At 43.7% G+C, this 14,150-nt stretch overlaps 1 protein-coding gene across 2 annotated transcripts; it reads right to left on the bottom strand.

Annotated features, from left to right (window-relative positions):
- Nucleotides 1-301: 301 nt before the first annotated feature.
- Nucleotides 302-13,408, bottom strand: LOC130358839 (N6-adenosine-methyltransferase TMT1A-like). 2 transcript variants are annotated; one of them, XM_056562707.1, is made up of 2 exons: nucleotides 12,711-13,408; nucleotides 302-678 (listed from the first exon to the last, which is right to left on the bottom strand). In XM_056562707.1, exons 1-2 carry the CDS (start codon nucleotides 13,206-13,208, stop codon nucleotides 508-510), a joined length of 669 nt encoding a protein of 222 aa, XP_056418682.1. In that variant the 5' UTR covers nucleotides 13,209-13,408; the 3' UTR covers nucleotides 302-507. The 2 variants fall into 2 exon arrangements, with proteins under 2 accessions (XP_056418682.1, XP_056418681.1); XM_056562706.1 differs by having other exon boundaries at nucleotides 309-747; nucleotides 12,711-13,403.
- Nucleotides 13,409-14,150: the final 742 nt, after the last annotated feature.

Raw genomic sequence — 14,150 nt, 5'->3', positions numbered from 1 at the left:
TGACTGTTCTCAAACTACTTATCCTTGTGGCAAACGATTGCAATGATTGAATAACCCCAGTCCATGTGATCTTGCTGCTAGATGCAAAGTATGCTGAGCTACCCTGATGTCATCTTAGTATTCACAGTACTTTCTCCTTTCATTTGGGTGCAAAGTTTGAAAGCTCGGTGAGCCGCTCTTATCCCAATGTTCTGAATGAGACCTGGCTCGCCAGGCTTGACTCGCTCATATCTAATTCTGATGTACTGTAAAGTCTTCACAGATAACATTTCCAACTTTAAAAACTCTGAAACACCTTTTAATCATTCACAAGTATGCATGTAATAACAAATAAAAGAGTCCTGTTATTAGCACTTGACATTTCTAACCAGATATTTATTATACTACAGTAGGTACCACAGATTACAATACTGTGAAAGGGTCATTTGATATATACAATCATTGTAGAAGATGAAAAATGGATACAATCATATATGGCAACTACATGTAGAGTAATACAAAATATATTTATTTCACAGCATATCCAATAATATGAGGCCTAATAAGCTTCATAGGTACGGGGGCATTTATGTGACGCAGGTTCATCTCTGAGAATTTAGCATTCTCCAGGTCTTTCCATGTGGTCCTTCTTATGCTACATCCATCAAATATCAGCTTCCAGGAGGAATTAAGGACTTTCTGAAAAAAACAAATCCAGCTGGATTCATCAACATCGGCCACATGTTCTATGAAGTAGAAAGCTCCCCCCTACAATAAAAATAAAAAAAAACATTTGTAGTTTATACTTCAGAATTTAAAACATATTAGTGTTTTTATTGGTACCATTGTGGCATTGATCAAACTTTTTGATTGCTTTTTATTTTATTTTTTTCTGAAATATGACGTGATTTAAAAAGTGCAATTCTGGGATTTGATTTTTTTTTTCATTTACCATATGGAATAATGAATGTTATATTTTAATAGTTTGGATAATACCAAACCATGGCAATACCAAATTAGTGTTGGCAAACAAGAAAAGTAGGGGGTTCGGCACTAGCAAGCCCAACACGGACAAAGATGCATAGGAGAACGCGACAGGTGCACTCAGCTCACAGGCAGTCCACCAACAGCGGTGCTCAATCCAACAGCAGAAAGATCAATGAAAATATGCATCAAAAGATGAACAAGATGGCACTGTGGATACAATGCAGTTTTATTGACTTACAAACATCAGCAGGTGTCTGGATACAGAGAGGGAGCAGACAAATGTAACAACGTCTGTTTTACGGTTACACACCGCTTCTACTGGTTCCTACACAGGTTACCATCAAGCCACACCTGGAAATACCTGAGGACTTCGTGGAGGGGGAGGTTAATTAACCCTTGAAGGTACATCCTGTGTAAACTCCAGTGATATCACAGCAATATATATTTATAAATAAGTGTTGGGCGCGAATATTCGCTTTTTGAATTTTTATCGCAAATTCGCGAATATTGCGAATATATTCGCTATATATTCCAAATTACGAATATTCACTTTTTTCCCCGCATATGCGCATATTTGCATATGCGCATATTTGTATATGCGCATATTTGCATATGTGAATATTGGCATATTCCTTCTTTTCACTTGTGGGCCAATTAGAATGATGCAAATACACTTGTCAGAGGTTATCAACAACATCCCTAGCAACCAATAGTAAAGTTGCCCACTGAATATAATGAATACGCAAAATTTGCGAATATAGAATGAATATTTGTCTATATATTCACGAAATATTGCGAATTCGAATATGGCAAATGCCACTCATCACTATACCAAATATGTTTATTTTTATTATATTTACATGTTTTAATATGGATTAATTGGTTAGTGTGTGTTGTTTATACCTTTATTAAACTTTTTTTTTTTACACTTTATTAGTCCCCTTATGGGAATTTTAGGAGGAATCCTTAGATTCCTCATACAGATCAATGCATTTCTATTGAACTGTATTGATCTCTGCAATCTGCACTCCGATGGAAGAGCCTGCTCCAGGCAGGCTCTATCAATTACAGAGCTGCAGCCAACACAATTACAGAGGCTCAGCTAACACAGGAGGAGAGGTAAGCCATCTGGCTACCTCTACAGAGGGAGGGGCAATCCACCCCACTAGACCACATGGGACTGTTTAAAGGTCCCTTTAAATGCCACTGTCAGCTTTTACAGTGGCGATCTAAAGGGTTAATAGCTGGCTGTGGCCACAGCTACTGAAATCTGCTGGGGGTCACCAGGAAAGGAGCGGGCTCAAGTCAGGAGCCCACTCTATACACCCTGAGTGGCACCATGACGGACTAGATGACAAAGGGGTTAAATTATTGTTACATAGTAGTCACAGCAGGTCCCCAGCACAACTCCATAGCCACCAGTTTCTGTTTCATTCTGTCAGTCTGAGTGTCCTGAAAGTGACTGGTGCTGTATGTGTGTGGTTGGGAATGGGGCAGCTGCAGGGACGGCAGCCTACTGCAGTATAAACAATATAGGATCAGTGCCCACTAAATCATGATATTGAGCTTCCCGCTAGGAATCTGCATGGCCCCGGTATACTTCCAGTTGATATACCAAGCATACCAGTGTGTCAGTGTTACACCGATCATACAGTCACAGTGACAGTGCTTGTGTGCATTACAGGCCCAGCTCTTTTAGGGCTAAATTGTATTTGCCACAGCCATTAGAACAAGCAGAGCTTTGGGAGTTAAAATACTATTAAAGGGGTACTTCTATTTAAAAATCATTAGCCTTCTAGTGCTTAGCAGCTGCTTTATGCTCCAGAGGAAGTTGTGTAGTTCTTTCCAGTCTGACCACAGTTCTCTCTGCTGTCACCTCTGTCCATGTCAGGAACTGTCCAGAGCAGAAAAGGTTTGCTATGGAGTTTTGCTTCTATTCTGGACAGTTCCTGATACAGACAGAGGTGGCAGCAGAGAGCACTGTGGCCAGACAGAAAAAAACAACTCAACTTCCTCTGGATCATACAGCAGCTGATAAGTACTAGCAAGATTAATATGTTTAAAGGGTAGACAGAGGGATTTAGTGTAGGGTGAACAGGTACGGGCCAACACTAACAGGCCCTCCCTATAGCCCCCTTCCCCCGTCTCTCCTCACCTGTACCCCCATCCTTCCTTTAGGAATAGCTGCATTCATCATCAACTTCCTCTGGATCATACAGCAGCTGATAAGTACTAGAAAGATTAATATGTTTAAATAGAAGCAATTTACAAACCTGTTTAACAATCTGAGAACAATTATTTTGAAGACATTTGTTTTCCACTGGAGTACCCTTTTAATTCTAGGGCACTAACATACAGAAAATTTTATTTACATAATATGTGATAATAAGTAAAATGAACATTAATTAAATTGCTAACTGGTACAGTGGGAAAGAGGGCCCGAATATGCAAGGTGGGTATTAAGGAGACAGTAGATCAGGGAAGCTGTATAAGTATCATTAGACTAAAGGCCAGATTAATGCAGTCCTATGCATGCAGAAAAGGAGATAATTAAAGAGAATCTGTCAGTTCTATATTATGGTCAAAGCTCAAGTGTCAAGGAGGCTGAGCTGAGCTGCAGCATGCATGCCTCCTCCTATCCCTATTTCTCTGTATTTTGACTGATCGATGTACGCGTCTCAGATTTGAACACTGAGTCCTATATGTCAATCAGTAAAGGCAGGGAGTACAGCAGACTCTACTTTACCTCACACTTATACTAGGGGTTGTATCAGAGTACAGAAGACTCTACTTTACCTCACACTTATACTAGGGGTTGTATTCCCTAGTATATTGTTAAAGTTGATCTATATTACAGCACTCAAAAATATCTTTTAGTTTCTAATTGGTAACAACCAATTAGGGGCTTGTAATCCCGGACATTTTGCCCCTGAGGTTTTTGTGTTTAGTTGGTTGTGGTACCCCCATTTACATATACCCAACATTGTTATAACTAAGGCACAGAATTTTCAAATATGATCAAGTTTCATAAGTATTTGTCACTTTCTTCTTGTACATTGGATTAGCTAGCAGGCAGGATTCATAGAAATGCTGAAAGGTTTCCTATTGTGTGTGCTCACTGACCTAAATCACTTGAAAGGTAGCAAACTTTAATACAAAACAAGATCAGAGACTTCACTGCACAAGAAACATATTACCTGAAATTGGAAATACTGTACCTGAGAATAACAACCAGCCAACAATGGAAGGCATATTCCAAAATGTTTTGTACCCTTTTTGTGTTCAAAGGGGCAGGCTGTGCTTAACTAGCCTGCCCCCTTACTGGTAAGCCGGGGTAAGGGTTCTTCTTTAAGACAGGCCCCTCCCCCTTTGACTTTCTCCTCCCCTTTCCTAGGGAAGGTGTGGGTTACTAGTAGACTGTTTGTGTTCCCGGGCTATTAGCCCCCTCCCTTAGTACCCCTGACGTGCTTTTCCCCTCAGTTCCCCTTAGTCGCAGTGGTTGTCCCACCTTCCCTTCCTGTTGTATATGTGTTGTTTCTATGTGTTTTCTTTTATTGACAATTGTGGTGTATTTATGTGAATTCACCGTGGGTGCTTAGAGAAGGCAAAGATGTGGTCAGTCCGGTGGGTGAACTGCACAATGGAGTTGGTGGGGCAATACCGCACAGAATTTTACAGAGAACTTGTGTCCCATATGGTTTGTTTTCATATGCTTATTTAAAATAAATGCTGTGACCAACCCCTACCCACTTAAATAGTGTAAACTGATGTCTTGCCTCTTTATTTCAGGGAAGAGGAGGGGCCTGTTTGTGTGCATTAGGAGCTAGCGGGATCTCAGCAGTAATTGGTGGGGGAGGCTCTGGGAAATATTAGTGCATAATAGACCACTGCAAAGTAAACTCTGAAAATGTTGGGTTTGCTGTTTAATTTATACATATGCTTACCACATTATTGTAATCATGTATGCTGTATTTACCTGTTCCCTATTTTTTCAGTAAAAATATGGGGACTATAAAGTTTAATGGTTTTACTTACGTTTCCATTTTTATACATGCATGTTTTTTAGGCAGGTGAGGTATTTATTAATATACTGCATGCTCCAGTGGATCCGATCTGGTACCGTTTTTAGCCCCATGTAAGTCACAGGCCCATATTTGTTCTATTTTGTAGATCCATATTTCAGCAGAATTATCAAAACAGCAAAAAACTATTGTTAAAGTAGTTACATTTATATTGCTGCAGCCTGCTGGGGGTGTAAAAAAAAAAAAACTGGTCCATACTTATCTGTCCTACTGAGCCACTGATTCTCCGATCTGCCCTGGTGCCTGTCCTGCATATCCTGATAATGCTCTTTCCGGGCTCTGCTGATGACATCCCAAACCCACTGCAGCCTCAGTGGGACTGAGGTGAACCAGAGAGCTGGAACAGGAGAAGAGAGCATGTTTTGTTATTTTACAACCCTAACTCACTGCAGCATCAGGGGGACCGAGGTGGACCAGAGTGCTGGAGCAGGAGAAGTGAGTATTCTTTGTTATTTTACAGCCCTAACTCACTGCAGCCTCAGGGGGCCTGAAGTGGACCAGAGTGCTGGAGCAGGAGAGGAGAGTATGCTTTGTTATTTTACAACCCTATCACACTGCAGCCTCAGAGGAATGGAGGTGGACCAGAGTGCTGGAGCAGGAGAAGAGAGAGAGAGAGTATACTTTATTTTACAGCCCAACCCACTGCAGCATCAGAGGGACCGAGCGAGGTGGACCAGAGTGCTGGAACAGGAGAAGAGAGAGTGTAACGCCCCAACGGGTATGGACCCGCTGTGCCACCCACCGCTTTGGCTTTGAGCCAAACTTGTGAACGAAGTTTAAGTATCTCCCTGGTTTTCACCCTTTATCCCACTCCGGGTGCAGAAACTGGTCTTAGCTGCAGGGAGATACCAGGTTGCTACACAAGAGTGGTCCTGGTGAAGTGGTAGCTGGCCTAACAGGCTGGGAGATCCTTAATGGAAAGGACCTGTGTTTGCAAGTGGATGGGGCTGGCTGAGGCTGAGTGGAGTAGTACAGCAGCAGGGCCTATAGACACTGACCAAGCAGATGGTGTAGCAGAGCTGGAGCAAGGAATAGCAGAGCTGAGTAGCACAGGTGCTGGTGGTGTTTTTAGCTCAATAGCAGGAAAAGGCGTAGTCTACCAGGTAAAGGCGTAGTCTAGCAGTTCGAGGTCAGTACCAGGGTTCGTGTCAGCCTCTGAATCCACTCCCTCTCCAATCCCTGATCAGCAGTACCTATTTAAGCACACTCCACCCTGCCTTCCGTGTCTGAGCAATATTGTGGTTTTCCATAGCGAAGGTTCTGCTGATTATCTGCTGATTCTGTGTTCCAGACTTCTGCCTGTTTTGTGACTCCGTATCTCGCCTGACCCCTGGTACTTTCCTGTCAGGCTTTGTGCAGCCCCTACTAGATGCACCAGAGACAGATGCTGAATGAGTCCGTGCGGAAGTCACATTCCAGAGCCTGCAACGAGGAGGAGGAGCTGAGCGAGCTGTTCGGCCAAGGTAGGCAGAAGTAGATGGTACACGATAGCAACCGCCGTCGTTACAGAGAGTATTCTTTGTTATTTTACAGTCCTAGGAGTCTTTAGTATATATATATATATATATATATATATATATATATATATATACTAGCTGAGTACCCGGCATTGCCCGGCTTTTCCTTCCTAATCCTTTTTGGGGAGGAAAATAAACAAAGGAGGAAGCTTTTGACTTCATATGCAGTCCTCATATATTGTTGTCATATCCCAACCCCACATCCTGACCTCCTATCCTGTCCACTTATCTCGACCTCCTGTCCCGACTTCCTATACCATCCTCCTATCCCGTCCTCCTATTCCGACCTCCTATCCCGTCCTCCTATCCCATCCTCCTAGCCCGTCCTCCTATCTCGACCTCCTATCCCGACCTCCTATCCCATCCTCCAATCTCAAGCTCCTATCCTGACCTCCTATCCTGACCTCCTATCCCGGCCTCCTATCCCGTCCTCCCATCTCAACCTCCTATTTCAACCTACTATCCCGTCCTCCTATCCCGACCTCCTATCCCGACCTCCTTTCCCGTCCTCATATCTCCACCTCCTATCTTGACCTCCTATCTCATCCTCCTATCCCGACCTCCTATCCCGACCTCCTATCCTGACCTCCTATCCCATCCTCCAATCTTGAGCTCCTATCCTGACCTCCTATCCTGACCTCCTATCCCGGCCTCCTATCCCGACCTCCTATCCCGTCCTCCTATCTTGACCTCCTATCTCGACCTCCTATCCCGTCCTCTTATCCTGACCTCCTATGCCGACCTCCTTTCCCGTCCTCAAATCTCGACCTCCTATCTTGACCTCCTATCCCGTCCTCCTATCTCGACCTCCTATCCCAACCTCTTATCCCGACCTCCTATCTCGACCTCCTATCCCAACCTCCCATCACGTCCTCATATCCCGACTCATAATATGTGTACCAGGTAATGAAATAGCTCCAGCCTTACGGAAATTATATGGGAACATACATTTCCCATTGATTTGCATGGGACTTTAAAAGAAAAACCCTGACCCTCACAAATGGGGGTAGTTAAGGGTTAAATTAACTATCCTATATTTTAAGTGGACATATAAGTAACATGTGACCAAGTATTGTCGAAATATCTCCAGCCGTTTGGAAGTTATGCAGTAACATATATTTCCCATTGACTTGCATGGGACTTTAAACATAAGCCCCGCCCCTGGCAAATGGGGGTGAGTAAGGGTTAAATTACATATCCTATGTTTGTTGTTGACATATAAGTAACATGTGTACCAAGTTTCATGTTAATATCTTTAGCCGTTAGAAAGTTTTTGTGGAAAATACATACATACATACATACATACATACACACACACGTTGAGTTTTATATATATAGATATACTAGCTGAGTACCCGGCGTTGCCTGGTTTTTCCTTCCTCATCCCTGTTGGGGAGGAAAATCAACAAAGGAGGAAGCTTTTGACTTCAAATCCCCATATATTGTTGTCATATCCCAACCCCATATCCCGTCCTCATATCCCTTCCTCATACCCCGACCTCCTATCCCGTCCTCCTATCCCATCCTCCTATCTAGACCTCCTATCTCGACCTCCTATCCCATCCTCCTATCTCGACCTCCTATCCCATCCTCCTATCTCGACCTCCTATCCCGTCCTCCTATCTCAACCCCCTATCCCGTCCTCCTATCTCAACCCCCTATCCCGTCCTCCTATCTCCACCTCCTATGCCGACCTCCTATCCCGACCTCCCATCTCGACCTCCTATCTCCACCTCCTATCTCCACCTCCTATCCCGTCCTCATATCCCGTCCTCATATCCCGTCCTCATATACCGTCCTCATATCCAGACCTCCTATCCCGACCATCCTGTCCTCCTATCTGGACCTCCTATCTGGACCTGCTATCCCGTCCTTCTATCCCGTCCTCCTATCTCAACCCCCTATCCCGTCTTCCTATCTCCCCCTCCTATGCCGACCTCCTATCCTGACCTCCTATCTCAACCTCCTATCCCAGCCTCCTATCCCGACCTCCTATCCCGACCTCATATCCCATCCTCCTATCCCGACCATCCCGTCCTCCTATCTTGACCTCCTATCTCGACCTCCCATCCCGTCCTCATATCCCGACCTGTAATATGTGTACCAGGTATTGAAATATCTCCAGCCGTACAGAAGTTCTGTGAGAACATACATTTCCCATTGATTTGCATGGGACTTTAAACAAAAACCCTGACCCTCACAAATGTGGGTAGTTAAGGGTTAAATTAACTATCCTATATTTTAAGTGGACATATAAGTAACATGTAACCAAGTATTATCGAAATATCTCCAGCCGTTTGGAAGTTATGCAGTAACATATATTTTCCATAGACTTGTATGGGACTTTAAACATAAACCCCGCCCCTGGCAAATGGGGGTGAGTAAGGGTTAAATCACCTATCCTATGTTTGTTGCTGACATATAAGTAACATGTGTGCCAAGTTTAATTTTAATACAGTACCTTTAGCCGTTTGGAAGTTTTTGTGGAACATACATACACACATACACGTTGAGTTTTATATAAATAGATGTATTTTTTTTTTTTTTTTAATAAATTGGAAGTATTACTGTATGAACTTCCTCTCCACACTCCTTTTCCATGAATAGCAAGTAGTGGCATGTTTTGGAAAGTAACCAGTCAACACCCTGAATTAAGCTTAGAAGCTTTCACAACTATAGATAAGACATAAGACTCCATGGGGAGCGATGCACTTACACCCAGGTAGTTCCATCTGACAAGGTGGCATATAAATGAGCGGCTTTCCATATTTTTTCCCAAAATTCCCAGTAGAGTGCTAAATGTCTTAAAAATCTCCACATACCAAGATGCTCACCTTAAGAAAACCAATACTCCTCTGACCTATCTTGATATGCCTCTCACCTGCCAAGCCAGATCAGGTGCAAATACCCCAAAACACGCTTATCAAAGCTATATGTCTATACAAAGATAAAAAAAACAGCAGACCTTCTCATGGGATAGTAGTCCTTAAGAGGTGAGTATATTCTTAAGTGCAGGTAAGGTAGTAGGGGCAATCTTGCTCACCTTTTGTGGTTGTGTGCCAGACACAACCACCTGTATAGCCTATGGTGACGGTGCAGCCACCCTGGTATCGGCAGTCAGGAAAGCCTTGGCCGATTGTAGAGACATCAATGGGTAAAATGCAAAATCCAAAGGGTCTTGGCGCAGTCAATCACAATTCGTGATATAAGAAGTTCAGTTTATTAGGATGTCAAACACAAACAGACGCGTTTCGAGGCCTAAAACAGCCTCTTTCTCAATGTTAAAGATGGCTTCATACAAAGAGTAAAAGACAGTGTGCTTTTATGTCTAAAAGGGCGCTAAAAACAAATGGGTACTGATTGTCTGACGTCAGCTCTCCTGCCGGAAACGCAGGAGAGTGACATGTAGTGTAAACAGTATCAGGTGCTGAGTTAGAGAAATGTTATTAAAAACATGTATGAAAATACTAAAATTAAAAGTAATACAGTGATTAACTAGATCCCCTGCACCTCTCACAGTTGTCATTGTGCCAGGGATACTAATATAATGCATGTTCGTTCCGTGGGGCGCACAGAACGGGCTGTCAGCTCAAAGGTGTCAACGCATCACATTGGTCAACTATTTAACAGTATCACATTGGTCGTCTGCTTTCCATGTACCACCAATAATCTGAGATGTCACTCATGACATAGAGAATTCCAATTACACTGCTTTCCCTCTTAAATTGTACATCTATTTCCTTTCATTATTTTTACAACCTCCTGTTTTCAATAACTATTCACTCATATATTTAAATCCCATAACTTTTTTCTGTTCATTGCAACACCATAAACCTTACCTGACTGCACTGAAAATTTGTCCATGAGAGTTATTTATTCAGTCCGCACGCATGCGCATAGTCTGGCGTCTCTGGTTGCCCGGTTACTGTCCCATGACTCTGACATAAGATATAGAGCTGACAGCGCGCTCTGTGCTTATCACGGAACAAAGTATGAAACACAGTTCTATCCATATACCGTCAACCTCCTAATTACTATCCAACAGCAGAATCTATCCTGCCCCAATACCACGATCTTACCTGGTTACACTACGAGCATGTCTATGACCAGGGAGACTGTTTATTCACCCCGCCCGCATGCGCGAAGTCTAGCGTCTCTGGTTGCTAGGCTACACTGCCCGACGGCTCCCATACAAGAGAAGCGCTGACAGCTTTGAGCTGACAGCGCGTTCCGTGTGCCCCATGGAACGAAACATGCATTATATTAGTATCCCTGGCACAAGGACAACTGTGAGAGGTGCGGGGGATCTAGTTAATCACTGTATTACTTTTAATTTTAGTATTTTCATACATGTTTTTAGTAACATTTCTCTAACTCAGCACCCGATACTGTTTACACTACACGTCACTCTCCTGCGTTTCCGGCAGGAGAGCTGACATCAGACAATCAGTACCCTTTTAGACATAAAAGCACACTGTCTTTTACTGTTTGTATGAAGCCATCTGTAACATTGAGAAAGAGGCTGTTTTAGGCCTTGAAACGCGTCTGTGTTTGGCTTCCTAATAAACTGAACTTCTTATATCACGAATTGTGATTTACTGGACGGACTGCGCGAAGACCCTTTGGATTTTGCATTTTACCTATTGATGGCTTATCAAAGCTAAGGACTTGATGGAGCTCATTCCAGGGCTCCCTGTGACCATCACAGAGAATATTTGGACTTATGTGGCTACTGCCAGGTTAACCAATGGGCAAAAGGACTTGTCATTGATGGCTCATGGAGGATTGTCCTTAAGGTCATTCATGCATGCCTGTCACCTGCCACAAGACGAAGTACTGCCCCAGGTGCCCCTTTGTGGAGGAAATATCTTTGCGCTGCACCATTCCACAGGGCCTGTTGGATGCATTAGAACGTGAACTTAGAGACTCTTTGCCTAGACACAGCCCATTTCCTGGGGTTCATGATGTTGAGGCAAGCCAGGAGGCCTGGCACCTTATAGGACACTATGGGGGAGATTTATCAAAGTTGTCTATTTCCCGCATCAATATAGACCAACCTACAGAGGGTTAGGCCGGTCTATTGTGCGCTTAATTTATCAAAAGTCGCAAGGCTCTTCATAAATTCTGCGCACGGACTTCGGGATCTCTGGTTTAGACAGTATTTAAACCTGCTCCAGCATGGTCTGACATTTCGGCGTACTTTCGGCCAATGCGACTTTTCGACGAAAAGTAACTTTTGATAAATTCAGTACCAAGTCATTTTTCTGTCTAAAATAGAGTAGAATGCATCATGTTCTAAAAATCCTCTAAAGCAAGTCGTGAAAAAGTCGCACATATTTAGACTGCGACTTGGTAGCTACAGGAAAATGGGATACATAACAAAATGGCCACTGGGTGAAGGGCATTTGTCCGTGAGCTAAATGTATGTGTGCCATGCAGTAGAAAAATGACAAAAGTTGTTCTAACAAGGATTGGTTAAAGAAGAAGTTAATCCCTTCTTTCTGCGTGATGTATGGGTACCTCCTGGGTGGAAACCGGCCTTGCAGTGGATTCTGACGACCCCCTGCTGGTATCGACAGCTAATAGCCTGCAGCGACAATCCTGGCTGCAAGGCTATTAACCCTTTAATCGCAGGACTTAAAGTAGGTAAATTACTGGTGCCAGTTAGTTGGGGGGTTCCGATCAGTTGGGGGGATTCTGATCAGGACCACCGCAGGACCCCAATCAGCCAGCATGATGGATAAGGGGTTCCCTACACACAAGTCAGAATGGGTCTAGAGGGGGCATGGCTTGACGTCACGACCATGGTTGCCCAATGCCGGCAGTATATCCTCTATACATCTTTTTAATAGGGGAAAAGACGTCTAGGGGCAGAGCATCCATTCACTCGAGATACGAGGGACTTCAGTTGTTGTGATTGGTGGAGGTCACAGTGGGAGTTCAGACCCCCACCCATTAGTTAGTGGTCAACTTTAATCTTGAGATAACCCTTTAAAGTGACTGAATTTTAGCTGTAAGATCTTACCGACTACTATTAACTCTTTCACTGCACACAATTCAAGTTTCCATGCAGTTTTTAAAGTGCTTATATACATTTTACATTTATGAGAACATAACTCCAATGCTGATATAAAACAGCACTCACCTTCCGAAGAACCCTCTTGACTTCCTTCAGTACAGCCGGTATGTTAGGCACAGAACAAGCCAGCAAAGTGCACACAACCACATCCATAGAGCTGTCAGCCACAGATGTCATGTTGTCAGCAGAGGCTACCACGAAGCTCTCGTATATAAGATGCTCATTTTTAGCTTGGCTTTCGCTCAGGAAGTTCTGGAAATTTGGGTTGATATCCAGGCAGGTCACTTTGCAGCCACTTGGGTAATGCTTGAAGTTGGCACCTGTGCCACAGCCAAGCTCTAAGAGCCTGAGTTCTTTGGAGGGGCCTGAAAAGTCTGACATGTTTTTGAAGAGTTTTCTTTTCTCATCATCCATCAGTTTGTTGTACGATTCTGTGAATCTGGTAAGGAAGTGAGGAAACAATTTCTTAACAAACGGATCCCAGAGGCCAAGATAACTAAGGATGTGAAGAGGAAGAAAGATGACAGCTGCAAGGAACTGCAGAAGGAATATGAGCACAGCCATGGTGCTGGAGAGACGTGCTGCCCGCAGAGCAACAAAGTTCAACTGAGTGAGGCTCAGCTTTGTATTGCATTGCCAGTGGGCAGGTCCTGACTGGTAGGTCTGATAACATAGGCGTCATCTGATCCTCAGGTCACATGGCCAGGCTGGCTCTAAGGGGACATAGAAGTGAAAAGGACAAAAGTATCCTGCTGCTGTGGAGGAGGATAACCAGGAAACAGAGGAAAGGAGGAGTGGACTGTGTGAGGGAGAAATGTAGAGCAGTCAGTGAGGGGGTGGAGGCACATAGACAGGGTCAGGTTGTTTTTTATCATAAAAGTGCTGCAGCTTCATGCCTGCAACCTACAAGAAGCAAGGACTGGTGCAGTACTTTCACTTACTGGCACCAGCATGTGTGATGATACCATTTTATCAAACAGGCTGCAGAAGGGCAGAGGAGCGAAGGAACAGGAGTGCTGCCAATTAGATGTGGATAAGTAGAAAAAAATAATGTTTTATAAGTAGGTAGGTAGCTATGTAGGTAGGTAGCCAGGTATGTAGGAAAATTAGCAGGTAGGTAGGTAAATGAGTAGTAGGCAACTAGGTAGGTAGCCATGCAGGTAGCTATGTTGGTAGGTATCTAGGAAGGTAGCCAGGAAAGTAGCTATGTAGCAGGTTGGTAGCCAGGAATCTAGGTAAATAGCTTTGTAGGTATGTAGCCAGGTAGCTAGGTAGGACATCAGGTAGCTAGATTAATAGCTATGTGTGGTGGACCACTGGTGTATGGCAGGACCATGGGTGTAGCGGTGTAGGTGGTTGGGCCAGATGGTATTAACCCCTGAGGCAAGATGTTATTAACCCCTAGTGTTCATGACGCCAGAGTGGTTTTTGGTACCGGAACCACACGAACAGTATCTCCACTATTCCAATGGCTAGTTAGTGAAAGGAGAGTCCATAACCAGTTAT

Source organism: Hyla sarda, chromosome 2, assembly GCF_029499605.1.
Source record: "Hyla sarda isolate aHylSar1 chromosome 2, aHylSar1.hap1, whole genome shotgun sequence".
Lineage (NCBI taxonomy): Eukaryota > Metazoa > Chordata > Amphibia > Anura > Hylidae > Hyla > Hyla sarda.
This window is presented reverse-complemented; position numbering and strand designations above follow the sequence as displayed.

Excerpts from the sequence above, each read along its gene's own strand:
- LOC130358839 (XM_056562706.1), bottom strand. The coding sequence starts at position 13,208 with ATGGCTGTGCTCATATTCCTTCTGCAGTTCCTTGCAGCTGTCATCTTT. Across the intron at positions 748-12,710 it reads TCAAGAGGGTTCTTCGGAAG|GGGGGAGCTTTCTACTTCAT; the intron begins GTGAGTGCTGTT and ends TTTTTATTGTAG.